Source organism: Ursus maritimus, unplaced genomic scaffold, assembly GCF_017311325.1.
Source record: "Ursus maritimus isolate PB19 unplaced genomic scaffold, ASM1731132v1 scaffold_6, whole genome shotgun sequence".
Taxonomy (NCBI): Eukaryota; Metazoa; Chordata; class Mammalia; order Carnivora; family Ursidae; genus Ursus; species Ursus maritimus.
In genome coordinates, this window is record NW_024426774.1 from 36,594,985 (window position 1) to 36,622,957 (window position 27,973).

Genomic DNA, 27,973 nt, shown 5'->3' on the forward strand with positions numbered 1-27,973 from the left:
CCCTGGGACTCCTGCCCCTCATTAAGGAGTCTTAGAGGACAGTTCGGCCTTCTCCAAAGTCATCCTGTCTTTCACGGTTCATTAAATCAACCACACAGGGAGTGCGCCGCAATGCTGGACTTGTGGTTATTTTTCATGTAATAAATAAAGATTCCTTTGTGTGACTCTCTGGGGCCTGTCCCCGGCCAAGTCCTTCTGGTGCTCGGTTGCTCCCACTGTCCCCATAGCAACTACAGGTGGTCAAAAGCCGTGGCGGTGGTGGGTGGCGCACTTGGCCTTGATGTGGAACTGTAATAATACGGGGAACCTGGACATGTTAAAAAATAATAATAATAACAACACTGCTGGTCAGAAGGGGAAATTGCACCATAGCCTCTCCTCCATCTGCGAACCTTGAAGACAACACGAGTTAATCATCTACCCCTCTGGCCTATCTGATCATCAAAGATTAACTCCTCTCTGGCCCTATTTCCTCCTTCTCTGGCCTCACCTTTGGGTTTCTGGCCAGAATGAGAACTGTGGCTTCTTGCCCCTCCTCCCATGATTGCTTTGACCTTCAACACCCTCATTTCAGGGAGAGGGCAATTGAGAGCAGTTACTGCTGGGACCCTGAAGAACCAAGCACACTGGGGGATCCCGGGGCCTTCCCCAACCTTGCCCAAACAGTGCGAGGTCAGAGATCTTCCTCTTAGGGCCCAGAAGGACTAGAATCCTGACTGGCCAAGGGGAATGTGCATTTGAGGGCCTCCATGGAGAGGCTCTGTCCACCCGTGGGACAGGCAGCCCATGTGGGCTTGGCAGGGAAGAGCCCTGCCCCCAGGTCCGGCTCAGCACCCTCACCCCTTCTGGCGAAATTGAACAGAAAGGTGGCTTGGAGTTGAACCCATCTGGCAAACAGAGCCCAGGTGAGCCACACTCCTGGTCATTTCTGGAATGCCAGGAGATTATGGCAGGAGAGGGGGTTCTTGGGAAATGGATGGTCCTGCCAGGCCTGTGATGGTGCCCATGGGGTGGGCCACACTTGCTTCACTGCTTCTCTTGGACTCAGGTTTGCTCTGAGACCCTCAAGGTCATCACTCAGGGAGACCCTAGGGGAATTCCTCAAGTTCCCCATTTATGGGACTTGGCTTCCTAAAAAGCTTCTCTACCCAGCCCATGGCCCCGGGGTAAGAGGGGGTGAAGAGCAGCCCATAGCTCACTCTTGGAACTTCCCTCCTGGAGGGTGTCCACCTCTCAAGCCAAATATTGGGAACGTGAACAAAGGATCCCCGTGTAGGGGTTTTGGTGTGGGGTAATGAGCCCTGGTGCGCCACTGAGATGGTTAACGTGTAGGACGGGACGGCCTCGTGTGCCATGGTGCGCTCCCAGGCGGGAGGGCAGCTGGCATCCTGTGGGGCGCCCCTGCCTCAGTGCACTGCTGCTGGACTCGGAGCCCCTGAAGGCAGGAAGTCCATTCTGAGACTTTTCTCGCAAGAGTCCGCGCTTGCCCCCTCACGGCCTGAGCCCCGAATCTTAGACAAAACAGATCGCAAACACATGGCCTCAGGCAGTAGGAGGGAGAATGACGTGGAGAGGTCTCCCGCTTGTGTTTTCTCCCTCTGAACAACCAGGGGCTCTGCCTTCCCTCCAGCTGCTCAGCCTGCCAAGAACACCTGTCTCCCCAGGCCCTCCATCTAACCTGGGCCTCCCAGCTGCCTTTCAGGGGGACTTTTGCCCCAGCCTTGTACCCCACCCTGCCCCACACAGCAGAGGGCCCTGGGGGGACTTACTCAGCAAGCTGGAGTTGGGGAAGCGCCAGGCCTCGCTGTAGGAGGAGTAGGGGGTGTGGCCGTAGGCACTGCCAGAGTATTCACTTCCTGTTGGAGGCAAACAGGTGAGAGGCCTGTGAGGTGGACATGCCAATGTAGGCTTGGGGTGGGGGCGAAGGGTCTGCAGGGCTGGCATTGGGTGAGCCCTGGGGGGCAGGGGGAGACAGGGAGAGCCAGGGCAGGGACAAGGTGAGCTCAGAGGCCCCTCGATCCACCCTTTGAGGGCCCCTCAGTCTACATCATTTTGGACAGGGCCCTTTATCGCCAGGTACTGGAGGCCCTGCCCTCAGTCGTCCCAGCTACCCCAGGAGGGAGGTGGGGTGTTATAAAGCCCGTTTTCCAGGTAAGGAAGCTAAGGCTTGGAAATCTGCAGAAGCTCACGGGGCCGAAGGGTTGGGTGGTATTTGGAAGGTATGCTGTGACTCCAGGGCCCAGGTTCTAGCCACTTTCTCTGCTGCGTAGACCTTCGACAGAAGGCCGTTCCAGGACGGGCCAAAGGGAGTGAGAGGGTCAGAAACAGCCATAGAAAGCATCAGCATGTGTAAGGCTTGTTAGCCTCCCTAGGTCTGAGATTGTTAGGGATGGGGGTGTGTGAGGCGGTGGCGGGGAGGGGAGGGGTGCTGAGTATTAGTGGAAGGAGCAGAGGGAGGAGCCCTGCAGGGCACCAACCTCTTGGGGAATCTGTGTCCTGGGACTTGCTCCGAGGACATCCGCGTCCCATATTCCAAGTCTGCCACTTGAAGCAAACTCAGTGCATGTACCAAAACAAAGTAAATCAGATCACCTCCTCCTGTGAGTGGATTCTTGGCTTCTCCGAAGGAACGATTTACCAAAGAAATCACATAAGGATTCCCTTAAACAAGAGCAACAAACCCGAGCAGCCCACTCCATTACCATCGCTACTTGGTAGGGAGCTTAAAAGTCTGCAAAATGCTTTCCCACACACTAGGCCCCTTTATCCTCACGAGCATCCTATGAAGCACCCATTAATACCACCAATTTATAGGAGAGGAAGCTGGAGTGCAGCGGGATTAAGCGGTTTGCCTCAAATCACAGCGTTGGTAAATGGCAGAGCAGAACTTGACCTTAGGGCTCTTCACTCTGAATTCCAGATAATCCCTTTATGTGCTTCTGAGCCGATTCCCTCTACAAAGCCAGGTCCCTGCCGACACCACCATCCCCTGTACGTCCACACTGCCTTTCAAACCTCATCTGCTATTAGGAGCTAAGTGCCCTCTGCGGCTCCCCCTCCCTTTCACAGACTCTGGTAGGAAGCTTGAAACTGCCTGGCTCTCAGCTGGCCTGCCTGGAGTCAAATCTCTGCTCCCCACTGTGTACCCTTGGACCAGTCCGTTCACCTCTTGGAGGCTTGATTTCCTCATCTGTAAAATGGGGTGAATTATTGTCCCTATCTCATGGGGTTTAGGGAGGATTAAATTGGATAATATCCATTAAATGGTGAGCCTCACACTTGGTATATAAAAAGCACTCCAGAAATGCTAGCTTTTATTATTTTCCCATTAGGCGGGTGTTAGAATAAAGCTCAACAGAGGATCCCAAATGAAGAAACTGCTCCCCGGAGAGGGAAAGACATTTACCCCAGGTCCCGTGTTCAATTAGAGCCTGCACTAGAACCATGGCCCCCAGCTCCTACTCCAGGGGTCTTTCTTGTATCCCACAATGCTCACTGGTCCCCATTTACTGCTAGTGTACCCCAGAACTGCCTGGTTTCAGAGCACCCGAGGGGGAAGCCAGGGCCCCCGTGCCTTTCCTTCCACCCGGTGCCCTGCTGGCTCCGAGGGACGAGGAGGAGAGGTGGAAAGCACACAATGCTTCCCTCTCGTTTGCTCACTTACTCGTGCCTTCACTCACTCTCCCGCGTACTCCCTCACTGAGCACACACTCACCAAGGACCTCCGGGCTTCGGCCACACAGAAGCTGGCGAAGGGCTCGGGGCTCGGGAAGTGGCACACGTCTGGGCACAGCATCTTCCCACCCCAGATCTGTCCCCCTGCCCGCGTGCGCATGGACAAAAGGTCCCTGGGCCCACAAAAGGCCAACCCATCCTCCTTGCTCTGCATCCCACCCCACCCACCTTTCCAAGGTCCTGGCCCCTACCATCTATCCTTTCTTTTGATGCCTCATCGTCGCTCCCTTCCTAATTTACCACTTCCTCCAGCCAGCAAACATGCTCTCCCAGCTTCTTTTTTCCAAATTGTTTTTTTCTGCCCCACCTCTGGCTACCAGCCCCTTTCTGTGCTTCCTGGTCTCTGCCCTCCCCTCCTCATTCCCGCCCAGCTGGGCCAGTGCTGATCCCCCGAAATCCCACGACTTCCACCCCGATCATCACCCCGATCATTCTAATGGTCATTTCTATGCCCACTCCCCCCACCCCCCAACCTCCTAGCCAACTGTGATTCAGGTCATCGCTCCCTCTACGCCTTTGGGCTCCGTGAGGCCTTCGCTACCGGATCCACTGTCCTCTCCCACTCACTCTCTTTGCTGGTTTCTTCTCTGCTTGAGCTCTAAAGGCCGAAGGCTTGGTTTTGAGCCTTCTGTGATTTTCCATCCACATTCTCTTTCTAGGGATCTTGTCTGATCCCTTGGCATTAAATAACAGCTCAGTACGATGGCCGAAATTTATGCCCTAGCCAGACTTCTTCCCTGACTTCAGACATATATTATGTACCAACTGACTTATTAAACTGGGTATTTGGAGGTGTCTCAATCCTCTTATGGCCAGTAGAGCTCTTGATCTCCACCTGCCACACGTTCTACCTCTTCCTCTCCTGGTCTCCCACATATTTACTTGCCACCACCCCAGTCATGCATTTTCCCAAGCCCGTGGCCGAGGAGTCATCCTTGTAGCCTCTGTTTTGGAACCCCTACAGCCAAATCGCCAGTAAGTGTTGTTGGCTGTACCACTAACATATCCTCAGTGTCTCTCTTCTCCTCCCTCACTGCTACCTCCCCAGCCCAAGTCACCGTCATGTGTTTCCTTTCCTTTTCTTTTTTTTTTTTTAAGATTTTATTTAATTATTTGAGAGAGAGAGAGCGTGAGAGAGAGCACCAGCAGTGGCAGAGGGAGAGGGAGAAGCAGACTCCCTGCTGAGCAGGGAGTCTGATGTGGAACTCGATCCCAGGACCCTGAGATCATGACCTGAGCCAAAGGCAGATGCTTAACGACTGAGCCACCCAGGCGTCCCCACTGTCACGTCTTGAGTGAACTACTGCAAACTGTCCCTCCCCTAATTGGTCTCTGTGTTTCTGCTTTTGACTATCTACTATCTGTTTTCCCAGCAGCCTGAGTAGTCTTAAAATTTGACCCAACCACTCCCCAAATCCCCTCATTTTGTAGTGCTTTCCCCATTCACTTGTTGTCCTTGGATACACTCACCCCCTTTTTACGTGTGATCATGAGAAACTAGTTCCTGCCTCGGGGCCTTTGCACTTGCTGTTCTTTTAGGCTGGGGATGGTCTGCTCTAGTTCATCACTTGGCTGACCACTTTGAACACCTTCTCAGAGAGGTCTCCCCTGTTCACCCAATCTAAAGTAGTTATCTCCTCTCCCTGTGGCTCTTGATGACATCATCCTACTTGATTATCTTCACGGCACTTATCACTATCTGAAATTATCTTGTTTATTCATTCGTTGACCTGTTTACTGTACTTTTTTCTCCACTATTAGGTTGTAAACTCCATGAATAGAGGGACCTGCCCTGTTCACTGCTATATCCCCCAGCCTCCTATACCAAAGATACTCAACCAGTATTTGTTAAGTGAAAAAGTGGTGAATGGATGGAAGGATGCAAGAATGGTCGAAAGGCTGGAGAACAGAGGATGGATGATGGGAAGATGGATAGATGAAGCAATGGATGTGTGGACGGATATATGGATAGATGGGAGGATGGGTGGATGGGTAGAAGGATGGATGGATGGATGGATGGATGGATGGATGTAAGAAAGGATGGATAGATGAATAGACAGAAGGAACAATTGATGGAAGGAAAGACGGATGATGGAAGGATGGATGAGTGGGTAAGAAGATGCATGGATGGATGGAAAAATGTGTTTAAAGGTACATGGCTGGAAAGCTGGGTAGATGGATGGATGGATCCATCTGTCTGGAGTTGCCAGTTCAGCTCTAGAGCTGGTGTGAGGGTCATCAACTCTGTTAATGGGGCAGGAACAACAACGACAACGACAACCATGAGAAGGCAAAACAGAAGATGAGTGGCTAAGAGAAGTCTGTCCTGGTCCTGCTCTTGTGTCGCTTTCTTACAGTCTGTGTTGTTATTTCGGGCATGGTGCGAGGCAGTGTGGTACAGTAGAAGGAGCCCTAGATTTGAAATCAGAGGACCTGTGTTTGAGCACCTCAGCCACATAGTATGGTTCGTTAAGACCCTGCGCACGCTAAGCTTGTTGCTTATCTATACCCAACTAGAATAACATCAGCCTCCTAGTCTTACGGCGTGGATTAAACAAGAAAGTTCTATCTATGAATGACCTGGTACACAGAAGTGCATAATAAATGATCTTTGCCTTCCTTCCACAAGTGATTGAAGAGCGTCATTGGCATGCCTTACGTTAAGCCTGTGTTCTGTGCCTCGCACACAGTCGGGGCTCCGTGAAGGCTTATTAATTTTAATGGAAGGAGTCGCCATCCAGCCCACTGGAAGACTGTGGCTACTGGTAAGAGATGGACAAATAATATTTGGCACACACACACAAAAATCCTAAAGAATTCATTTGCACCATGAAGTTCCTAGGAACCAGACGATGCATTTAAATAGTATTGCATTTTCCGAAAACTGATTTACACATAACTTATTGGGGAGCCCGTGTCCCGTGCAAGGCAAGGCCCACACCCCTTTTGCAATTCACTGGCAGTTGGTGCTGTACTTGTGCTATTTATTTTTTCCACAACGCTCACTCAGGATGAGATCTTTCTGCAAACACCTGGGGGCCTTTGATGAGAGGCCCAAACCTTCCAGCTACCTCACAGGTCATACTCCAGGCCCCAGGACCCCCTTGCCCTGGGCCTGGCCCCAGGGAATGATTCATAATTAAGAGAAAAGCCCTGTGCTTTATGTTTCCTCCTCCTCCTCTAAGCAGGCGGCAGGGGAAGGTGGAGAGGTTGGAAGGGGGATGGGGGGAGCCGACTGGAGCCTGGGATTTTGATTGAGAGGCCCCATTATCCACACTCTTAAAAAAATAACCGAATCTTTTCCTTTTTTATCTTGACCAATCTCATTTCACGCTCCAGAAGAGGAAAGGAGGGAGGGAGGGAGTCCAGGGCCAGGAGGGAGAGAGGAGTCAGTATTCTGTATTTTCAACGCTGCATTAAGCACATTGCCACGGTAACCAGGCAGCAACAAGTGCCGGCTCAGCAGGCTCCCAGGGAGTGCAGAGCCTCCCCCCTTCCTTCCCCTCTCCCTTCCCCCCTGCCCAGGAGAGCCCAGCCCACCTGCCTCAGCGCACGTCACCCAGAGTGGGTGGTGGGCAAAGAATAAGCCCTGCCAGGGAGGGAGGGAAGCAGGCCTGGGTGGACGTGCTAAGTCTCTGGGGTCAGAGCCATGGTGGTGGCCCAGCTGGCATGGGGGTCACAGAGGCCCCCATTCAGAGCCCGTTCCAGAAGCTCCAGTTCCTAGAGCCTCTTGAGGGAGTAGACAGGGTTCTATTCTGCCCTATCCACCCTTGGGTCCTTCCCCTATGGTTCCTACAAGAGTGAGTGCGACTCGCCCCAAGAAACTCCCCTTGTCCTCCTCACTTGCCTAGACCTTGACACCCTGGCTCACTGTTGAGCAACGGTCATGCTGGTAGATAAAGAAACCCAAAGGACTGGCAGACAGGAATCCAGAACAGTCCAAACGATGGTGGAGAAATCCTCCCAGCTCATCTCCCTGTAGTACCTTTGGGGTACCTAGAACGTGGGTCCCACCCACACAGGGTTGAGTGAGGGTGGGGTGTAAAGGAAGGGATATGTCAACCATCTTCTTCATCAGCATCACCAACACCATGCGTGCTCAGATTTTACAGAAAGGGAGGCAGATTCATCAGAGGGAAATAGCTGGGAGACCACAGGCTCCTCCAGCGCCAGGCTGCTGTTGCGCTCGCACTGTTCTGCGGAGCCCTGCAGCGCTCTCCATCAAGGCTCGTGGGGTCAGGGGAAAAAGTGGCAGAGCTTGGATTTGAACACTGGTCTGTCTCAGCCCTGCCCATTTCAGCATGGGGGATCTGGGAGCATGTAGGAAGAAGGAGGCTGAGCGCAGGAGCGTTAAGAAGCCAGGACTGGGGGCGCCTGGGTGGCACAGCGGTTAAGCGTCTGCCTTTGGCTCAGGGCGTGATCCCGGCGTTCCGGGATCGAGCTCCACATCAGGCTCCTCCACTATGAGCCTGCTTCTTCCTCTCCCACTCCCCCTGCTTGTGTTCCCACTCTCGCTGGCTGTCTCTATCTCTGTCGAATACATAAATAAAATCTTAAAAAAAAAAAAAGAAGCCAGGACTGCAGTGACATCTTGGCTGGAGGCATTTACAAGATGTGCCCTTTGGTGGGTCCTTCAATGCCCTTTGGGAAGTCTATGCACGGGACCCACCCTGCCTCTTATCCCCTCTTGCTCTACTTTTGGCCAACGCTTCCTGTTCGTAGCGCTCCCCACCTGCGCAGCCCCTCTCCTTACCTGCCACCATGCCTGCGATGGCAGAAGAGGCATAGCTGCCCTGTCCGCTGGTGGGGATGTGGGGTGGGTATCCGGGCAGCGTGGGTCCCACCATCTCTCTCCCTGGGAAAATACAGCAAGAAATCATTAGTTAGGCCATCGTGGGCTCCTGCACTTCCTGTCTTGCAGGCGAATCCTAACTCACCCATAAAAATGTCATGGTATTGGAGGGAGGCTATGGTGGTCTTCTGGGTCTTTATTATCTCCCCAGTGTCACAGCTGGCCTAAGTGCTACATTAGAGGCCACTGGACTCAGACTTCATGCTCGTCCAGCCCCAGCTCTGAGGATCAAGAACGAGGCCCTACAAGGGGATGGCACAGGTGTGGCCTTTTGGCCATTACCTTTGACTCCCCTTGTAGGACCTGGGGCAGACAGTGCCAACAGATCACTGTACTGTTTTCCAGTGGGCCAGAGAGGGCGTTCCTCTTCCTCAAGCCGGCCTTCCAGGAGGACACAACCTACCAGAGCTGTCAAGGACACAAAACCTATTGGCTCTCCCTGACCTAGAAGGGAGATGTGGGCTGAGATATTTCGTGTTTACGCGTGAACATGAACCACACATCTGTCAACTCCATTCCTGAGGGGGAGAAAAAACCCACATTTGCAGCAAAACAGACACCCATCTCTCTCTTACTCATTTATGGGCAATGCCCTAGCCTTGGTGGCACTGAGGCAGCTCTGTAGAGACCCAATTTCCCTGGCTCCACCTTTCTTACACCTGGAAGTTGAGCCTTCCCATTTTGGATGCTCTGTATGACTGGGTGAGTTTCTTCCACCGCCGCCGGTTCCTGCGGGCCCAGATCAGACTCTCCCTCACCCAAGGATTCTCGGCAATACGTTCTGGTTTGCTCCCCTCTGTCCCGGTTATATCCACCGTCCCGGCGTACTTATTAATAATGTCCATTTCACTCCCAAATGCCCCGGTGTGAATGATGAATTCTTTGGTCATCCCAGTGCTTGGTGTTGTTTCCAAGAGTTTCTCAACTTCAGCACTATTGACATTTGGGGCCAGATAATTCTTTGGGGCCACCCCGCGCATCGCAGGACGTTCAGCAGCATCCCTGGTACCTACTTACTAGATGTCGACAGCAGTTCCCACCCAGTGTGTCAACCATAAATATCTCCAAATACTGCCATGTGTCCCCAGGGGGTAAAATCATCCTGGGTTGAGAATCACTATGTTCGCTTATGACCATTTCCCCCCAAATGCCTCTGCATCTTCCACACTGAGGGCTGCTTCTTCTCCTAGGACTCCCTGTGAGCCCGTCAACCAACTTGCCAAAGTCGTCCTCTCTCTATCCCTGCTTGTCCAACTTTTCTCCCTGAGGTCCCCCGCCCCAGGTCCTCCATGCTTCAAACGCTTCAGGGGGTGGCCAGGAATGATGAAAGGGAAGGTACGTCCCATGGAACCTTACGAGTTGTCAATACTGGAGTGGCTAACTCTTACCTCGATTTCTAGAGATTTCCTGAAGACAATTTGTGCATGCAGTAAAGATGTATTGAGTAAGTATGATGTCCTAGGTAGTCTTCTGAGTACTGGGGATACAGCGGTGAATAAGAATGCTAAATCAGCAAGGCCAGCCATTAAATCAAGATGGGGCATGAGTTGAGATGAGCATGTGAAGCCAAGCCTAGGGGTTAGTAAATAAGACCAGGCCTTCTGGGCTTCTGACCTTTCCCTGGAGGGAAAGGTCTAGGAGCCAGAGGACCTCAGTCCTTATCCAGCTTCTACAGTAATTTTCCAAGTGCCCTTAGACCAGCCACCTATGTGCCCAAGCTTGTTTCTTCATGTGCAAAATGGGAGAGAAACAAGAAGAGTAGACTTATGCTCCTTATTACTGCCGCTGTGGTGTTACCAGCATAATTCAGAGCCAGGGTTTCACACAACGGGTGGACATTGATCAGTGCAATGGACACATTCTATAAATTGTTACGTGTCATGGGAACCATTACAGAATAAATCCTATTTGAAATGAGCCATCAGTGTTCATTATTTAAAACTGCGTGAATGTTTTCATAGAAATGAACATCACCTCCTAATTTGTTTGACTTCTAGTACAATGTGCAGCTGTGGTTGTCGCTGGACCAAACAGGGTGCAATCTATTGGAACTCTACAGGTCCCAAGGTCCAAACGAATGAGGGATTGGAAACCCAGGTGAGGCAAGGAAATTTTAGTATATTTAGAAGTAGAGGGAGAAATATGCAGGAGGTATAGCAAGGTAAAATCTGCTCTGTCTTCGAAGAAGACTGCAATACAATGAGCTATCAGACCCCCTCGGCCCTCAGATGAAGCGCCTGACCAGGTGTGGAGCCTATGAGAGCAAGGCTGACAAGAAGCCTGGGAGGGTAGCAGGGGTACGGACGGCGGACAGGTGCCTGCAGAGGAGAGTGATGGAAGAGGGTGGTGGCCAGTTCAGGCCTGATGCCTTCTCTCTTTCCGCTTCCTGCTTCCTCTGAGAGAGAGAGAGAAGAGAGAGCTCTAGATCCAAGCCAGGCTGTGGCTGAGGGACGACCTGCTTAATTGCTCTGAATCGCATCTTCCCGTCTGGCTCGTGAAGAGCTAGGTTAAGTTAGAGATCGCAAATTAAGGTCAGCGTACCACTTAATTCTTTGATAGGGCTTCCTGGTACACCGTGTTCAGCAGGATTCTGAGGTTGCATCTGTGTCTACCATGACTGGGGCTGGAGGTGAGCTGGTAAGTCTTGGCTCTCAGGCCACCTCTTTGCTGGTGCTGGCCTCGGTACTCTCCAGGGCTCCTGTGGTCCCGCACTCCCCTTGCTCCCACCCTCCTCCATCCCTCTCCCTCACCTGACCCTAATGCTTCTTGAGCTTTGCAGCTGAGGGCGGAGCACCGGGGGCACGTGCTCCCTGAAGCCACAATTCAATTTAGTCACAGTTGCCCTGTGGGACCCCATCCTGTGACCCTAGCCCCTAGACCGCTCTTGGAAATAAATTCCTCAGCCTCATTCCCTTAAATTCTGAGATTTTAATCTTCATCTCTCCTTGGTCACCAGAATTTTCTCCCAGTGGGAGAATCAAGTGCCGGAGCAGACCCCAAAGCTGTCCATGAAACTTGGCCCTCCTGGAAAGCCGAGGAAGAGTTTCTACAGGATGGCTCTCACCTTACATTCCCTTGTCAATCCCTCAAAACTTGCTTCAGTTCCTTAAATATGTGGTTTCTGGGGCGCCTGGGTGGCACAGCGGTTAAGCGTCTGCCTTCGGCTCAGGGCGTGATCCCGGCGTTCTGGGATCGAGCCCCACATCAGGCTCCTCCGCTATGAGCCTGCTTCTTCCTCTCCCACTCCCCCTGCTTGTGTTCCCTCTCTCGCTGCCTGTCTCTGTCTCTGTCAAATAAATAAATAAAATCTTTAAAATAAATAAATAAATAAATAAATAAATAAATAAATAAGCGTCCAACTCTTGATCTTGGCTCAAGTCATGATCTCAGGGTCCTGGGATTGAGCTCTGGGTCAGGCTCTGTGCTCAGTGGGGAGTCTGCTTGAGATTCTCTCTCTCCCTCTGCCCCTCCTCCACTAAAAATGAATAAATTCTCTCGCTAATAAATAAATAAATAAATAAATAAATAAATATGTGGTTTCTTCCCAAAAGCCGAGAACCTTGCAACCTTCTCAGAAATGAAACCGCAGAAGCCATGAGGTAGACGTGCTCCAACTTGACCTAACCGTGACCTTTAACTCACTTATTTTTAAGGCTCTTCGTCATGTGTTTTCTTTGGTTTGTAACTCCTCTGCACTTAAATACACTTCCAACATGACCCTATTTTTCAGAAGGTGATGTAGACACAGGTCCATGTTGGCAGGCTGTGAAGTGGGGTTCTATAAGAAAACACTAGCACCCCAGAAATATTGGTGAATATTCCAAATATTGGTAGCATTCCTCGGAGGAATTCAGAGGGTAGAGGTGATCTCAGACAACTTTATTTGCCCACTTTGATGTCTGCCCTCTACGTGACCCCTTTTCAATTCCTTATCTTGTTCTGATAGCGAAGAAAATTTATAGCAATCCAGAAATTTCTTTGGCAGGACTAAATATAATTTCGCACAAAAGAATGGAGGCGGGTAATGGACTCTTTGATGATAAAACCAACTCAGAGCTTTCTGATCAGCTGAGCTGGAATCAGTTCTGGGACAGCCGGGACAGGGACGGCCTCGATATCACTCTTACAAGTGTGCTGGGACCCAGACTGGGGCATCTGAAGGGAAACGGCAGGAATATCGGGGGCAATCCTATTGTTCCCCAAACTCTGATGCTTCTTTTTTGGCTGATTAGGGACAGCTGAGATCCAGGACAGTCACCCTGGAAATCGCACTATCAGAGCCACGGGGCGAGGAGAGGAAGTGACCCCAGGGGGAGAGGGTGATGCCGCAGTGTGTGTGTGTGTGTGTGTCGGGGCGGGGGGGGGCCTTAGGAAGCCACTCAGAGGAGGAGAGCCAGGAGGGCCAAGCTGAATCTGGAATGAAAACTCACCTGGTCCTCTTGTCTGCAGCACCACCTCAGGATAATTTAGTCTTGGCTACCTTCTCTTTCTTTCAAGTTCACCTCTTCCTCCCTTGGATCGATTTCTAGCCCCCCAGACTCTTGAGATCCTTCCTGCTAACCTTCCTTCTCCCTGGATCTCCTCCCAGCCGGCTCACCGTGGCTCAGCCACACGGTAGGCATTTAGGTCCATTCTTGACCAGAGGCTGCACGTGGACAGTCTTCAGGGAGCTCCAGGTCAACACCAGCCATCGGGTACCTGGTGCCCGAGCCACGGAGCTGGCCCAGCTCCACGAACTGCACCCCTGACTTGCTTCCTGCTCTTGGCAACCTGCCTGCACCCAGTCCCTCCATGTCTGGGCACCTCTTGCTTTTTTCAGAGCCCCTGCCATGTCTTCGGCCCTTGGGCTGGGCCTCGCAGCCCCCCACTGGCTTTCACAGGGGCCACGCTCTGCACCCTGGTGTCTGCTGCCAGCTTCTTTACCCCGTGTGGTGGATGACCTTCCAGTCCTGTGGTTGTTCTGGAGAGTGGGCATGGCCACTAAACTAAGAACTGACAGGAGTTGGAAGCGGCACCCTGGTTTGACTGCATATTGATAGGGCGTGCTTGAAGCCCTAACAGGGTGACAGGGTGGGGAGAAAGTGGGGGGGCTGTGGGGTAGGAGGTTTGCCCTGGGCTGTTCCAAATATACGTCATACCGCTATCCAAGACCGCTTCCACGGCCATCTGCCCTTGCCTCTCCACTCAACTGGGCCTGCCAAGTCTCTAGGCAGCTCACACAGTAACTGAAGTACTGCTCCCCATTATCACACACTTCGCCCACACGACACCCCTTGCCTGCCTTGTTGCAGCCGTCCTGGTCGGGGCCTGCCATTCACATGAAGCAGGTGGAGGCGGCCTCATCCAGTGATTGGGCCTCTCCACCCCACAGGGGATGTGAGTCCCTTTACTCCCTGGCTCCCCTCGCACCCTCCCTATCCCATTTTCTCTGGCTGACATCATTCCACTCAGCTCACAGATTTTTCTCCTTTAATCACTTTGGTCAAAACAAGTGACCCATCTCCGCTGACTTCACCCGCTTTTGAAATTTTGAACTCTGAGTCAACATTTGCTTCCTTGCTCCATACCCCGAAACACTGCCTCTCTGCCCCCACACTGGACTTCCTTTCTTAACCCTTTACCTCTGTGCCCGCCTCTTCCAAGAGGACCTCCCACATTAGATGTGGGGATGCACAGAGAATAAAAATCCCAGGTGCTTGCCAGACAGAAAATGTAGTCAGTTCTAAGACAGGGTCTGTGAACTCGAATAAGATGACCTTGTGGTCCCTCTGCAGGTGGAGGTCTTGTTCTTCTGGTTTGCTGGTTTTCAAGTCCAGGCGCTTTCAGGGGGCAGAGTCCCTACTTCAAACAGAGTAGATACCTCGCTTCTATAAAAGCTGTCATTTTAAGAGAGTGATTTCAGGCCCAGCAAGTTGAAAACCACCGGTCCAGAAGGGCTGGCTCACTTCTGGCTTCCTCCATGGGTTCTAGTTCAATGCCTTGGACCCACATCTAAAATAGTGCCATCCTGGAGAAGCCTGTCAGGTATCTGAAGACTATTATGGGTCTCTGCTCCCTTTTCTCACTCCACTTCAGGCCTCCTGCCCAAGCCAGACACCCTGACTCTTTTGGCTGCTGCCCGGGCCCTGGCTGGATGGGCTGATGTCCTTTTGCCGGGGAGACCCAGTCTGCGGAGGCCTGACCCACGGGGTGCACGCAGGCTGAGTGAGCCCTTACTTTGCCAGATGCCACATGCCTATTCAGCGACCTTGACCAGGCTCTTCTCCTTCCTGGGCCTGGTTGCCATTGGTATCATGGGAGATTTTTTCCTCTAGATACCCCTAAGGTGCTCCCAGCTTTAAATGTTTTGAGGCCAATGAGGTTCCTGATGGGGGGTCCCCCTGTTCTCCCATCTCTCAAGTTGGTAAGTTACTCCGCTCAGTGTTCTCCAAGGGTGATCCTGTTAAACTGGGTACAAGGAGAGCTACACTATGGAGACCCACTGAGGACGGACCCTCTGTTTTCTTCAGAAATTTGATCCAGAAATTGGCTACAAAAGCCAATGACTTGTTCCCTCCAAAGTTCTTTTTTCCTTCTTTTTTATTTCTCACCCAGACCATCTGTTCACTGCTTTATACTGCCTGGCTCCTGACCTTAAGATCCCTGCTTGTCCATGGGGTTTTGGGGCAAATTTCTAGAAATCAGCCAGGCACCCCTCTTCCTGGCATCCCTGGAGTGCCTGCCCTTCCCACCTCCTGACTTTGCAGGCACAGAGCACCACATCTTGGCATGTCGGAAAGTTGCAGGAAGGAAGATTCAGGGGCCAGAGTGATGGTGGACAGGGCTAAGGGCCAGAGAGGGGGCTGGACCCCAAAGCAGGGGACTGGTGTCCGGCCCTGAGGACCCCCCCTCCCGCCCCCGCCAGAGCTGCACGGCCCGGGACCTCCCTGTCGTACCTGAGAGGAGGGCCTGGCCCGTGAACTGCCCGTACACGGAGGCAGCATGGGGAAAGGCATTGAAGGGCGGGACCGAGGCACCGGCTGGGACCCCGGAGCCGACTTGCTGCAGATCCAAAAAGGCGGAGCTAGATAAAGAGGAAGGGGTGGAGCTAGAACTGGACACCTCGGGGGTTTCCTGCTTTATGGCGAAGGGTGAATGAGGATCTGCCGGAGGGAGGGAGACAACAAGGAGAGAGGGGTGTGAGATGATGCGGTGGGCACATGCACAAACCCAGCCATGAGATGTAGGGGGTTGGGGTGGTGCGGGCGGGGCGCTGGGGCTGTGCTCCTCTCGAGTCTGGGGTGGCGGGAGGGGCTGCGCGTGTTCCTCAGGGTGAGTGAGGGGAAGAGAGCAGCTCTGCCTCCCTGCTGTGCCTCTGCGTGTGTGGAAGGACAGTGTGTGCCCCCCCCTCCCCCGCGGCGGTGGGGGAGCGAGGAGGCATGGAGGCGGCCCTGGGCTACGATGAGGCAGGACCCTCTGGACCCACCTGCAGGCCCAGCCCGCACAGCCCACCTCTCCTGTGCAGGCCCAGGGCCCTAGCCCCCTCCTCCTCAGGGCCAGCCAGGCTCTGCCTTGCAGCCCCTCTGTGCAGCTGGGGCCACGTGGCCTAGGACAGTCCAGGCATCGTACCTGCCACCACTGGGTAGGTCTGGTGAGTCGAGAGGTTGCGCCCCAAAGGCGTGTTGGAAGGGGTCAGGGTGGCCTTGCCGTCGTCCAGGGCGGCACTGTTGAGCAAGGGCAGCGGGTAGAGGCCCTGGGGAACAAAGAGAAGTCAGCGCACAGAAGCCGTAGGCAGCAGGCCTCAGTAGGAGCCCTGTGACCTAATCTCCCCGGAAACGCTCCCTTCCTCACTGTCCCCGTCTTTCCACGCATGCTGGACTCAACTTAGCCTGTTTCATGGGTTCTTATGTGTCTTATTCTCCTGCTCCTCTTGCAGCCCCACTGTTGCCCAATCCCTGGCTCACAGCTTCCCCTCCTGCAGCCCTGGGATTCAAAGCCAGCTGGGGGCCTGAGGGCTTGGCTGGATGGCCACCTCCTTCCCTGTCTCCCCACAAGGTCTGGAGCCACAGAGAACAGGCAGCGGGGTGGGAGCGGTCTGCCTGTGGCGCGGTTCAGGGTGCTTCCCTGATTCATGGGTTTATTCCTCTCCAGAGAGGAAACACGGCCACGGGGGGCCACGAAACCCGCACGTTCCCCTATGGGGCAGAGCCAGGACGGAAACCTAAGGGGTCCGGCTCTCATGTCCTCAAACGGTGCGCTCAACTGGATGACGTCATGACCAGTCCGTTTGCAAAGAGCACACATGAGAGCTTTGCCCATGTTATCCTGCCCACTGAGCCCGACGGCCCTGTGACATGGGCAAGCAATGTTGTGTCTGTTTTATATGTGGAGAGCCTGAAATCCAGACAAGCAAGTTCCCAGGCAAGAATGACACAGGGACTAAACGTCCCCTGGTGCTCTTTCCCTCAGGAGAGCCGCCGATGTGACTCCCCGCCCCGGACCGGAACAGGGGGCTATCGTCTTCCTCTCCTCTCTATCCAGATTCCCCTGGCAGGTGATCCTTGGGGTTAATTTTGTTAAAACAATACAAAACAAAACAAAAACCTCTTTTCCTGCAGGGTTTTCTTTCTCCCTTGCTCAGTTATGGGCAAGCGTGCACTACCCCTCACAGTGACTCCCTCCCTCGAGGGGACAAGACAGCACACGCAAGCACACACCTGTTCCCTGCATGTGGGTCACACACATCACAAGCACACTCTGTGTGCAACAGAAAAATCAAGGAACGCTCGCGGTTACATAACAGCTCCACTAAAGGCAATTGCTTCCAGTGATTTCCGTGGAGCCACGTCCTCCAAGGGGCCACAGCGCTTTCTGGTTGCCTGCTGGGCACTTTTGGAAGCTGCAGGCAATTCTAGAGGCCACCAGGGCGCCGTTATCATGGAGCCGCGATTACTGACTAAATGGTGCTCTGGTTCCATGCTTTCCGAGGGGGGCCTGCTTCAAGGTGGGGCGGAGCTGCTTAGAGCCGGGCTTAACGAAATTGAGCAAAATACCTAATTTCTAGAGAATGTAAGAAAAGTTTAAAATGCCTTATGGATGTGTTGATTTGATAACAAATACCTACTCAAAATCCTATAGCTTTCCCAAATCCAGACTAGTCAGTGGGGGGAAAAAATCTCCCAATCCCCCCCAAAGTCACCCATCCTCCCAGTGATGGCTGGATTTCTTCCTGGGATTGAACTTGGATTGGGGTGCAGAGTGGCATAATGCTCTAGCACGTGGGCCAGTTTGAGGCCTGCGTCTGCAGTGACCAGCCACGTAGCCGTGGGCTCCTAGACCCTCTGAGCCATGGCTCCCTCATCCCTATTACAGGGAGACTAGAACCTGCATCACCAGGCTGATGTAAGGGTTACGTGAGATTTTTTATACGCATGTTAAATGCTTAGCACAGAATGCTCAGTACGTTGTTCTAATAGGTATTATTTGTGAGTCATAAGGGGCAAAATTCTTGGTCTCTGTCATTACTGCTCACATTCTGCTGATCTGTTTCTTGTTGCACTTGTAAAATAGAGGACAAAGAACTGTTCCTAACTGTGACTCCTGGCTGGGCCTGGTGGCGAAACAGCAACCAGGAGCGAGGCCACATGGCGTTTCCGTTGAATGCTTTCCCCCCTGTTGATCTTATAGGGAAGATGGCTGTGCCTTCCCCCCTCATCCCGAGGTCGGCTGTGTGGACCTGTGCTTCCCTCTCTCGGCTCCCCAGGCCAGAGGGCCTTCCTGGGCCCAGGTGAGAGCACACAGTGTCCTTTGACAGCACAGTCTGAGTCACTAAAGGCAGGAAAGGCAGGGGCTCAGACGCAAGGAGCCCTCGGCACAGGCCGGATGCTCCCTGCCCCTCACCACCCAGCCGGGTGAATGAATGAGCAAGTAGAAGATGGGCTGAGGGAGGGAATGAATCATGGATGGACACTGCTGAGCCTCAGTTTCCTTATCTATAGGACGAGAGGTTGGAGCAGTTCCATGGTCTTCAAACTCTCTTTCTCCGGCCTTCGAGTAAGAACTGACATAGAAGCATCGGATCCACAATGGTGCCGCAGGCCAGTCTGAATGAAACCAGGGCCGCAGACCTGAGCTCCATACCCCTTCGCTCCCCCAGGCTCTGTCTACCCTCCCCAGCCCTGGGCTGTCTCCACACAAATGGAAAGACTGGACTCTGTGGTCCCCGAGGTCCCTGTGGCTCTAAGGCTAAGACCACAATCCCCCAGGCACGTGTGCCAGCCTCGGTCTCCCTGTCATCAGGCAGGGCCCTCTGGGGGCTCAGCAATGGAGCCAGGAGATGGCTGTGGGGCCCAGCGGGTGCCAGGGGCCCAGCAGCAGGGTTTCTGCAGGCCAGCTGGTGCTTGCACACGCAGCGGGCTCCCTATGAGCCCACGGCTGCAGCCCCACTTCCCTCAGGGAGCCATGTGCTGACTCTCGGCTGAGCACCCGGGTCCTCTCCCCGGGTCTGCTGACAGCCAGCTTTCTCTGCACCCCCTCGCGGTGGCCACAGCCCAGGCTGATAAAATCGCTGACGCAGATTGCCTGCCCAGCTGCGGGGCTGGCGTGGGCCCAGCAGCCCAGACGGTCCTGGCAGTGGTTCAGCGGCTTATTGGCATCGTCCCCATTGTCCTGCTCAGGACTTTCAAGGCGTAAGGCTTGCCTCACTCCTGGATCAAATGACAGCATGAGCAAAGTGGGGTGAGCAGACCCACCCTAAGGGAATTCCTCAGCTGGTTGACCCGGGTAGGCGGGAGGGGTGGAAGCCACTGCTACTGTGGACAGATCCACATGAAAGGAGGGGGCCAGCAGTTCTGGAAGTTCTGTGGGAATTGTGGAGTCTTTGTTGGGCTCGGGGCGGGGGGAGACCAGTGACATCTCTGTTAGCTTTTCCCAGAAGCTGACCCACTATGAACCATTTCACCTGTCCTGAGCACTAGAAATAAAAACTCCCCTGTAACTCGCAATTTATTGTTCTGGATTTCTCGGCTCACGCACCAATGCAACTTTACTGAGTATCTATTCTAAGAGGGGCACAATGTTGGTGCCGGAGATAAAAAAATAAAAATAAAAAGATGCTTCAAGATGCTGGCCTGCCTTATGAAACCCACTGCCTACCCCTTCGGCCACTGGACAATCACAGCACGCCGTGAGAAGTTACTGGAATGGCGTGTTGGATGGACAGAAGCACAGACGAGGGAGAGAGGAAGCATGTCTGAGGGGCAGGGCATGATTCAAGGGTAAGTGATGCTTGAGCTGAGTCATCATGGCCCGAAGGTACTTTTCCAGGCAGGAAGGTGGAAGGAAAGGCGCTCTGCGCGGCGGGCATGCAGTGTGCCAGTGCAGAGAGGTGTGAACGAGAACGACATGCTCGGGAGGTGAGTAATGCAGGCCATACGGTGTGCAGGTGTGAGTGGCCAGAGCTGGGCTGGAGGTGTCGGTCGAGGTCACGGTGTAAGGCTTTGAGCTGCCGCTTCAGAGCTGGGGGACCTGACCGTGCAGTGTGGGGAAGCCCCGGAGGACAGAGGGATGGCACGGCCTGGTGGTGAGCTCCTGAAAGGGCGGAGCTCAGAGGCTACGGGTGAGGAAAGGCAAGAGGGCTGGAGGGAGAAGGAGGGAGGTGCCGGGGTCTGGTAAAATGAAGTCTGTGTGGGCTTGGAGCTGTGAAGCTTGCGCCCTGAGTCCACTGGTGCAACTGAAGTTGCTCGGGTGGCGAGACTGCAGACTGACTAGGAATCTTCCAGAGACTGCGCTTTGCTGCGGCCCCTGCCCAACACCGCTCTGCCGCTTACCTGGCTGCTCACCTGCTCGCCTTTGGTGTGGCTGGGGGAGGCATAGGCCTCTGGGTAGTGCTGCCGCTCGAACGGGCACTCGAGCGGCTCAAGGTGGTGCTGGCTGAAGGAGTCCGTGCGCGGGTGCTTGCGGGGCCCGCTGCTGCTGCTCTGGGAGTCGATGCTCAGCCGGCAGCTGTCCTGGTCACCTGGCATCCCCAGGCAGGGAGAAAGCGTTCAGGGGACCCCTCTACCCGTGCCCCAGGCCAGAGTGGAGGGGCAGACGCGGGCTGCAGAGGGACAGGAATTACCCAGCTCCAGGCCGTTGGGACTGTGGCCAGCTTAGGGACAGGCCATGTGCTGTAGGCGGGAGTCGCCAGCACCTGCAAAGTCCGGAGCTACCAGTCCCCTTGGAGCCCGGGCGGACTGCCCTCCTGCACCCCCTACCTGCCCCCTGGTCCCCAACACTCACTGTCGTCCATTTTCCTCTTGCTGTCGCTGCCAGGCTGAGCGATCCCCAGGAGCCCGTTGATGGAGTAGGTGGAGCCCAGGGAGTCCGACTGGGGTGACTCCGGGGGCGTGACGGCTGAGCTGGGGACTGCAGTGGGATGAGAGGGAGAGGGTCAGCAAACGGGGGGCACCCCTCAGAGCCTCTGCTGCCACTATGGAGGAGTCAGGGGGCCCACTGGCACGAGGGGTTCTTGGAGTTGAGGCCGCCTGAAGTGTTCCGACCCCCACGAATGTCAGTGCGTCTTTCCTGGGACCCAGCGAGGCTTTGTCCCTGCGGAAGGGCTCTGGCCACGCCGGCACGTATGTCTGTGTGGGCACGCGTGCGACTGTGTGTTTGCAGATGGGTGTGCGCGGGCGAGGTTGAGTGTGCCGGCAGGTCAGCACTCACTCAGCGTGTGTCCTGGGCTCAGGGACTTGGTGGCCACGCAGCTGTCCATGGGGAGGTTGAACGGTTGCTGCACTTTGGTCCGGATGATTCTGTAAGGAAGATGAGAAAGCCTATTAGAGAGAGAAGGAGGAAACAAGACTCACGCAGCCCCGGATCCTGTGCCTTTTTGAGAGCCCCTTAGGTATCTTAGAGGCACCTCAAGTACAGCCTGTCTATAGTTGAACCCCTGACCTCACTCCTCACACCTGGTCCTTCCCAGTGTTGCTGTTTCTTGATCAGTTCCACTGGTCACTCAAGGCGGAAATACAGGTGGGGCTTCACATCTGCCTCCCTCTCTCCTCTACCAAAGCCATCTTGAGGTTCTGTGGGTTTGACCTCATAAACTTTCCAGCATTGACTCTGCTCTGCATGTCACTGTCAGCAACTTAATGCAGGCCACCACCAGCTCTCTCCCGCTGGGATCACTCACTGGCCACCCCCTACCTGCTCTTGACCCTTTCTAATCTATTCTCCCTATTGTAACCGGAGTGGACTTTTCGAAATGCAAGTCAGCCTCCTGCTTAAAGTCTGTGAAGTTTCTTATAGGTCACAGGCAAGAATATGTGACATGGCCACCAACCTCTAAAGGGCAGTGTTTACTGACATTCCCAACTCAGCCCACCTCGTGCTCCCCTTCTATCTGCTGGCTTTCTTTCAGCTTCTTGTCTAAGATCTGTGAGCCACAGGGCCTTTGCATGTGCTGTCTCAGAGCTCCTTTGGCTCCCCTTTTCTCCTAGTTAACTCTTAGTCTTTGTTTCTTGCTCAGGGACATCTTTTCATTCCTTCCTAAACCAAGCACCTTACGCCAGCTCACATACCTCACGTTCCTCTCCTTAGGAGGACTTAGAGCCGCATTTTTACAATTGTGTGGGGGGGCACTTGATTAGTACTTGATTAGTGTCTGTCTTCTCACTAGACTATAAGCCCCTAAAGGACAGGATTGTGTGTTCCTAGGACCTAGCACATAGTGAATGAATTATGTATATAGGAATGAATGAGTGGGTAAATGATTGATTGAGGCTGTGAGCGAATAATGGAATGACCAAACAATTGAGTGAATGCTTGAATGAGGGCCAGGTTAGGGGTCGTGTGGCCCAGGAAAGGGTCACTTCAGGATTCTTTTATTGAAATAAAGAGGATATAGCGTGTGAGGAGGGAAACTGGTGAAGTACAACCGGGGGTGGGGTGGGGTGGGGCGGGAGTGTTGCAGAGCAGTGGGGAGGGGTGGATACCTGCCCGGGCGCCTGGGGTGCTTCCTGCTGAATTCTTCAGCAGGAGGCCCCTTTCTAGGCTCTGTTCCACCCAAGCCAGGCCCTTCTTCGGGTCTCCGTCATGGTTCCCCCAAAGCCCAGGTGCCCTGCCCCCTTCCCCTCCCCCCACCTTAGGCCGCTGTGTCCCTCTCACCTGTTGATGGAGCTGACACTGGGCACAGTGTCATTGTCACAGACCCCCTCCGCCAGGAGCCGGTCTCGGATCTCCCAGGCAAACATGGTGGGGTTCTGCCGCTTGTAGTCTCCAATCTTCTCCACCACCTTGGGGGTAGCCACCTTGGGCTTGGAGCCCCCTATCACTCCAGGCCGGATGCTTCCGGTCTCGTAGTACCTACTCCAATAGAGAACCCCAAAGAATTACCCAGTAAGCAGGTGGGGTCTTCGGGCAGGGACTTAGCCAGAGACTCTCGTTCCTCTCCAAGGCTTCTGGGGGTAAAATGCACCCCCAGGGCTGGCCTCAGACACTTGGTGTTCCTGGCACGGTCTGTTCCCCTTGCATGAGTAGTTTATGCTGCTGCCAAACCAGAACCCTCTGCTAAACACTTCGCCTTGGACACCTGGCTTCTCCTTTTCCCCTCCAGCCAGTCTCCTGCGTCTGAGCTCCCCCAAGGGCCACCTACGGAGCAGATTTCCCTTCTTAGAAATCTGCTGCATGTACTCTGTGCACACACACAGGATCACAGTGGCGGGGTTCTCCACGCAGCTTTCTGGGGTTAAAGCGTGACTCGCCGTTCTTGGCCATCCTGGTTTTACCCTCCCCAGGAAGCCAGCTTGGATCCCTGGGCCCTCTGCTCTGTCTTACTGGTTCACCTTTGCTCCCCTGCCTTCTCCCCACCACCCCCCCTGGACTCTGGAACGCCAGCCTGGCCTGGATCCCTGGCCACATCCGGCCCCTTAAGTCAAGCCTGTTCTCCCAGGCTATCCACTTTTCCTCTCCCCAGAGCCCCCAGACAGCTGCTTTGGGAGATCTGTGACTTATGTCAGGATAACTTTCCCCTCTTTGTGGTGGAAACTCTCCGGTCTCTTCTACTGTAGAGTAAAGTCTGGTTCTTTAAAACTCTGCTTGTCTGTCATAGCCATTCCAGGCTCATCTCTCGGGGACACTGAAGCCCATCTTGGGAGCCCCTCTCCTGACCCTTGCGCTTGGCAACTTCAGTCGGGAAGCCAGGGCTCTCCATGGTTCAGCTACAGTCAGGTCCCTTTGCCTCATTAAGCCAGAACTCCTGTTGAATCCACCTATGAGCTGGGTGAGAGAGACAGGTGCGCTGAGCCGAGGCAAAGCCCCAAGTCCCCCAGCGCAGGGGCATTTTGGGAGTGACTCTCCAGACTATGCTGTGTCAGCCCGGAAGCAGGGCTTTGCTGCTCCTGGTCCCTCCTGACCTTTGGGTCAGCGGTCCTGAACTCTGGTACAGAAAATGGGAATCCTTGAAGGAGCCTCAACACTGTACAAACACTTGGGCCTGTTCTCCTAAAGTTCTGCTTTAATGGATGTGGGCTGGGGCCTAGACATAATTTCTTTTTTTTAAATTAAGTTTCCCAAGGTGACTCTAACAGTCAGCCAGGGCGATGAACCACTGCTCTGGAGTGAGTGTTCATAACTGGTGCCTGGTCATCTCCTAAAAATCACGGCACCCAGGACTGGCTCCCGGCGTGGATGCTGTGATTTATATGCAGGTCTGGACCAGGCCTTAGGGCTCCGCATCTCATCAAGGAGCCCTGGTGCTTCCGGTGCAGGTGCTCTGGGGATTAAGAGTTTGAGAAGCACACTGAGACATCCCTGGGGGGTGGGGTGGATCGCAGGAACCACCTCTGATCCTGGGTCCCCTCCCTAGCGGCTCCATTTCCCTTGGTCTCATCCAGGGTGGGGTGGGGTGCTTTGGAGAAGATTCTCCTGCTTTAGGAGTAGAGAAGCCCCTAAAAATGAGAGATAGGGCAGAGGAGAAGAGCAAGAGGGAGAAAAGAAAGGAAGGAGAAAAGAACAAAGAAAGAAGCAAGGACAGGAAAATAACAGAAGAGCAGTGGGCGGGGAGGCCTGGAAGCACCACCAGGACCGAAGCTGGACACTGGGACGGACCCAGTGCCCCCGGGAAGGGGTCTGGCTGCGAGGTGGGCCGCCCAAGGCAAGCCCTGCAGGGAAGGTGGCGTGCGCTGAATTTCGTGCTTACCTGCCAAGGATCTTGCTGACACAGCCATGGCTGACTCGGAGCTGGCGGGAGATGTCGCAGGGCCTCACCCCCTGGTGGGCCAGGTCCACGATGCGTTGACGCACCACTTCGGGCAGGGGTCTGCCGTTCACAAAGGCCCCTCCCAGCTGGTTCAGCCCTCCATGGCCTAAGAAGACAGTAGTTGCGGGAACAGCTGTCAGGACCAGGCAGCGTGGGTGTGGGTGTGGGTGCTGCGTGCGTGCACAACCGTGTGCGTGGGAACTCTCACCATCACGCCCTCTGGTGCCTGAGGGAGACACCGGTGCAGAGGGAGGCTGGCTCCCGTCGGGGAGAGGGGAGGGTGGCGTATGATGCCGGAGGGAGCACACATTGCAATCTGGGCACCGCTTGGGCCTCTCAGTCTCCTCTCAGTCCCTCGGCCCTTCACTCTGAATAACAACCCCCCACCTTCGTCCCTCCCTCTGACACGTGTATAAAAAGCTGGAGATGCTGGGTCTTCCTACTCTGGTGCTGAGCTGTGTGATGCTGGAGAACGTCCCCTCTCCTCTCTGGCTTGCTTTTCCTTATCTGTAAAATGAGGGCGTAGACTAAATCAGCGGTCTTTACGTTTGTCTTTGTCTTTCTTCCTTTTAACACAGAGCCCGATTTTATCAGCGCAAGTGCATTGAGAAACACGAACACAAACGAACAAAAGCAGAGCTATTCTGTGGTCGAGCTGGGGCACAGGCTCCCAGCCCCAGTGATCCCATGGCTTCTCTCTCTAACAGGCCAGAGCACTAAAAGGGCGGGCAGAGATCTCCAGGGACATGACATGGTGGACTGCAGGCCACTGTGCAGACAGTGGACACACTGTGGATGTGTGTGCGTTTTCTTAGCTGCCTTGCTGCCTTGCCCTCTGCCCTCTGGACCCAGCCTGTGTTCCATTCTGAGCCCATCTATCTTGTCAAGCGCCTATATACTGAGTGCCTACCATGTGCCGGGCACTGTACCAGGCCCTGCAGGTGCCCAGATGATCTCTGTTCTTGTTTCATGGGGTTTACTAAAGCGAGGGCCCAGACCAACAGACAGCCAATTACCAGACCACGTGACCACTGCTGGGGCCAGGGCCAAGCAGAGGGTTATGGGGATCACTGGTGGGGACCAAGCCCACGCTTAGGGGACTCTAGAAGGGTTCCTGAAGAAGTCTATGCTTTGACTGACGGTAAAGAGGTGTTCACCAAGGGAAGGAGAGAGGGGAGGAAACTGTTCCAGGCAGTGGGAAAAACAGCTGCAAAGGCTTAGAGGCAAGAAGGTGCTTGTCTGTTAGAGTTACCAACATTCTCAACTCTCAAAAATCACGAGACCCAGGCTAGGCTCATTCTGGGGCTGAGATCGCCTTTTGCTGATGAAGAGGCTGGGGTTAGAGAGCGTGAGTGACGTGCTTTCTATGATGTATGTGACTCAGCCTGTATGAGGAGCAGCCAGGCTGTAGCCAAGAATTAAGGCTTCCATCAGTGCTTCTTGGGTCGAGCCCTGTTCTATGGCCGAACCAGTCCTGGAAGCCTGGCATTGGCCTGCAGCCTGTGCTGAAGGTGCCATGATCCAGGCATGAAGGACACCTTTTCATACCAGGGCAGGATTTGGTGATCTGGCTGGGCTGGCAGAGCTCCAGGGGTGGGAGACAGGGGGAACGGGCAGGCGAGGAGGAAGAGCCAGCGCCAAACCTTCTGGGTGAGCCCGTTAAGGACTATTTATGGCCAAGGGTGGGAAGTGGCTCTGCTGGGCACACCGTGCCCATTACCGCCCACGGACTTAGCACATTCAGAACTGCCTTGCAATGTCTCCTCGGGGGCCCAAGCTGGCTTCAGCGGAGCAGTCAATTTCTCTTAAAAGAACAAAAAAGAAGCTATAAGTCTCTGGCCTGGGCACTAAGTCAGGAGGAATGAGCCTGCTGGCCAAATACCAGCAAGAGGGACACAGTGACCCATCTCCCTGGTGGAGGCAACTGGGTGAGCTTGGACACAACCTCCACTGTCCCACATAAGGCCGCTTGTCCCAGCACGTGCTTTTCCACCACGGCTGGGAGGACATCCCAGATGGCCCACTTCTGAGCCCCTTCCACTGGCTTCTCATGGCCACAGGCCATCCTTGGAGAATGACTTAGCCATTTGACCCTCACTCCCTCCTCGTGGTCTTTTGGCTCTTTGGGTCCACACACTGAACACAAGGGGGCGCCAGACAGCCACCCAAAGGCAGACAAGACCTTGAGACCGCCCAGCTTTGTCCCCATTTTCCAGAACTTAGGCAGCCACGTCATCCACCCAGCCCCAGGTGCTGTGCTAGGACCTCTGTATCTAGAAGCAAGGTTTCCTACAGGCGGAGTTCTTCACCTCTTGAAAGGTAGCAGGTTGAAAAAACCAAGTGTCATTGTTGAGGTGACCTGAATTGGGTATTGTGTCTTAAAAAAAAAAAAACAACAACCCACCGTTGTCTGTCTCTCTATCGAAGAAGCTGTGTGGACTATTGTTCTAAATCTTCCTGAAGGACTGATTAGAATCCTTAGAGACCCAGGCCCTCAGGAGCCCTCCTGAAATCTTATTTATCAGATCACCCAGCATCAGTGTGAAGGGAAAGGCGTATTCATACCTCTGGCCCTTAAACTATCAATTCTCTGGTGCTTTATTTTATTTTGCTGGCTTCTGAATGACTTTGTGCTGCTGTACAAAGAGCATTGGGCCAGATTCCTTCATTGACTCTGCCTGTTTTAATTTTATCATTTGAGAATGTGGGTTTTTTTTTTCCCAGCCTTACTGTTCTCATCCATTGAATGGAAATTCTTGCTGTGTCAGCTGCGGACTATAACAACTGCTCTAAGAAGATGGGGAAACCAGGATGTAGGAGTGTTTGGTTTGCTGAAAATCTTGATTTCGTGCAAAGTTTTTCTAACTTTTAATATTTACATGGTTGAAAGTTATGACCCCAAGCTTGGCCTTAGGGCAGGAACAGTGGTTCTCACACTTGACTGTGCACCAGAATCATGTGGGGGGCTTGTTAAATCACAGGCTGATGAGCCCAAGGCCCAGAGTGTCTGAATCAGCAGGTCTGGGATGGTACCAAGAATTTGTTTCTAAGAAGTTCCCAGATGCTGCTTGTCTGGGGCCACATGTCACAAACCACTGGTTTAGTCTGGGCAATGGCTGGTAAAGAAAATCAAGAGAGGAACTAAATACTTATACACCTACCACTTT

The 27,973-nt window shown here is 53.9% G+C and overlaps 1 protein-coding gene across 1 annotated transcript; it reads right to left on the minus strand.

The window, feature by feature from the left end:
- Positions 1-175: 175 nt before the first annotated feature.
- Positions 176-26,871, minus strand: PAX8 (paired box 8). Its single transcript, XM_040623700.1, has 11 exons — positions 26,766-26,871; positions 24,747-24,939; positions 22,715-22,912; positions 21,272-21,360; positions 20,846-20,971; positions 20,407-20,582; positions 16,196-16,319; positions 15,523-15,729; positions 8,489-8,590; positions 1,770-1,856; positions 176-307 (listed from the first exon to the last, which is right to left on the minus strand). The coding sequence occupies exons 1-11, from the start codon at positions 26,869-26,871 to the stop codon at positions 231-233; spliced, it is 1,485 nt and encodes a 494-aa protein (XP_040479634.1). The 3' UTR covers positions 176-230.
- Between the last annotated feature and the right edge of the window lie 1,102 nt (positions 26,872-27,973).

Excerpts from the sequence above, each read along its gene's own strand:
- PAX8 (XM_040623700.1), bottom strand. The coding sequence starts at position 26,871 with ATGGCCTGTGGCCATGAGAAGCCAGTGGAAGGGGCTCAGAAGTGGGCC. Across the intron at positions 24,940-26,765 it reads GCTGGGACAAGCGGCCTTAT|CTGTTCCCGCAACTACTGTC; the intron begins GTGGGACAGTGG and ends TGGTCCTGACAG. Across the intron at positions 20,972-21,271 it reads GAGCCCAGGACACACGCTGA|TCCCCAGCTCAGCCGTCACG; the intron begins GTGAGTGCTGAC and ends ATCCCACTGCAG.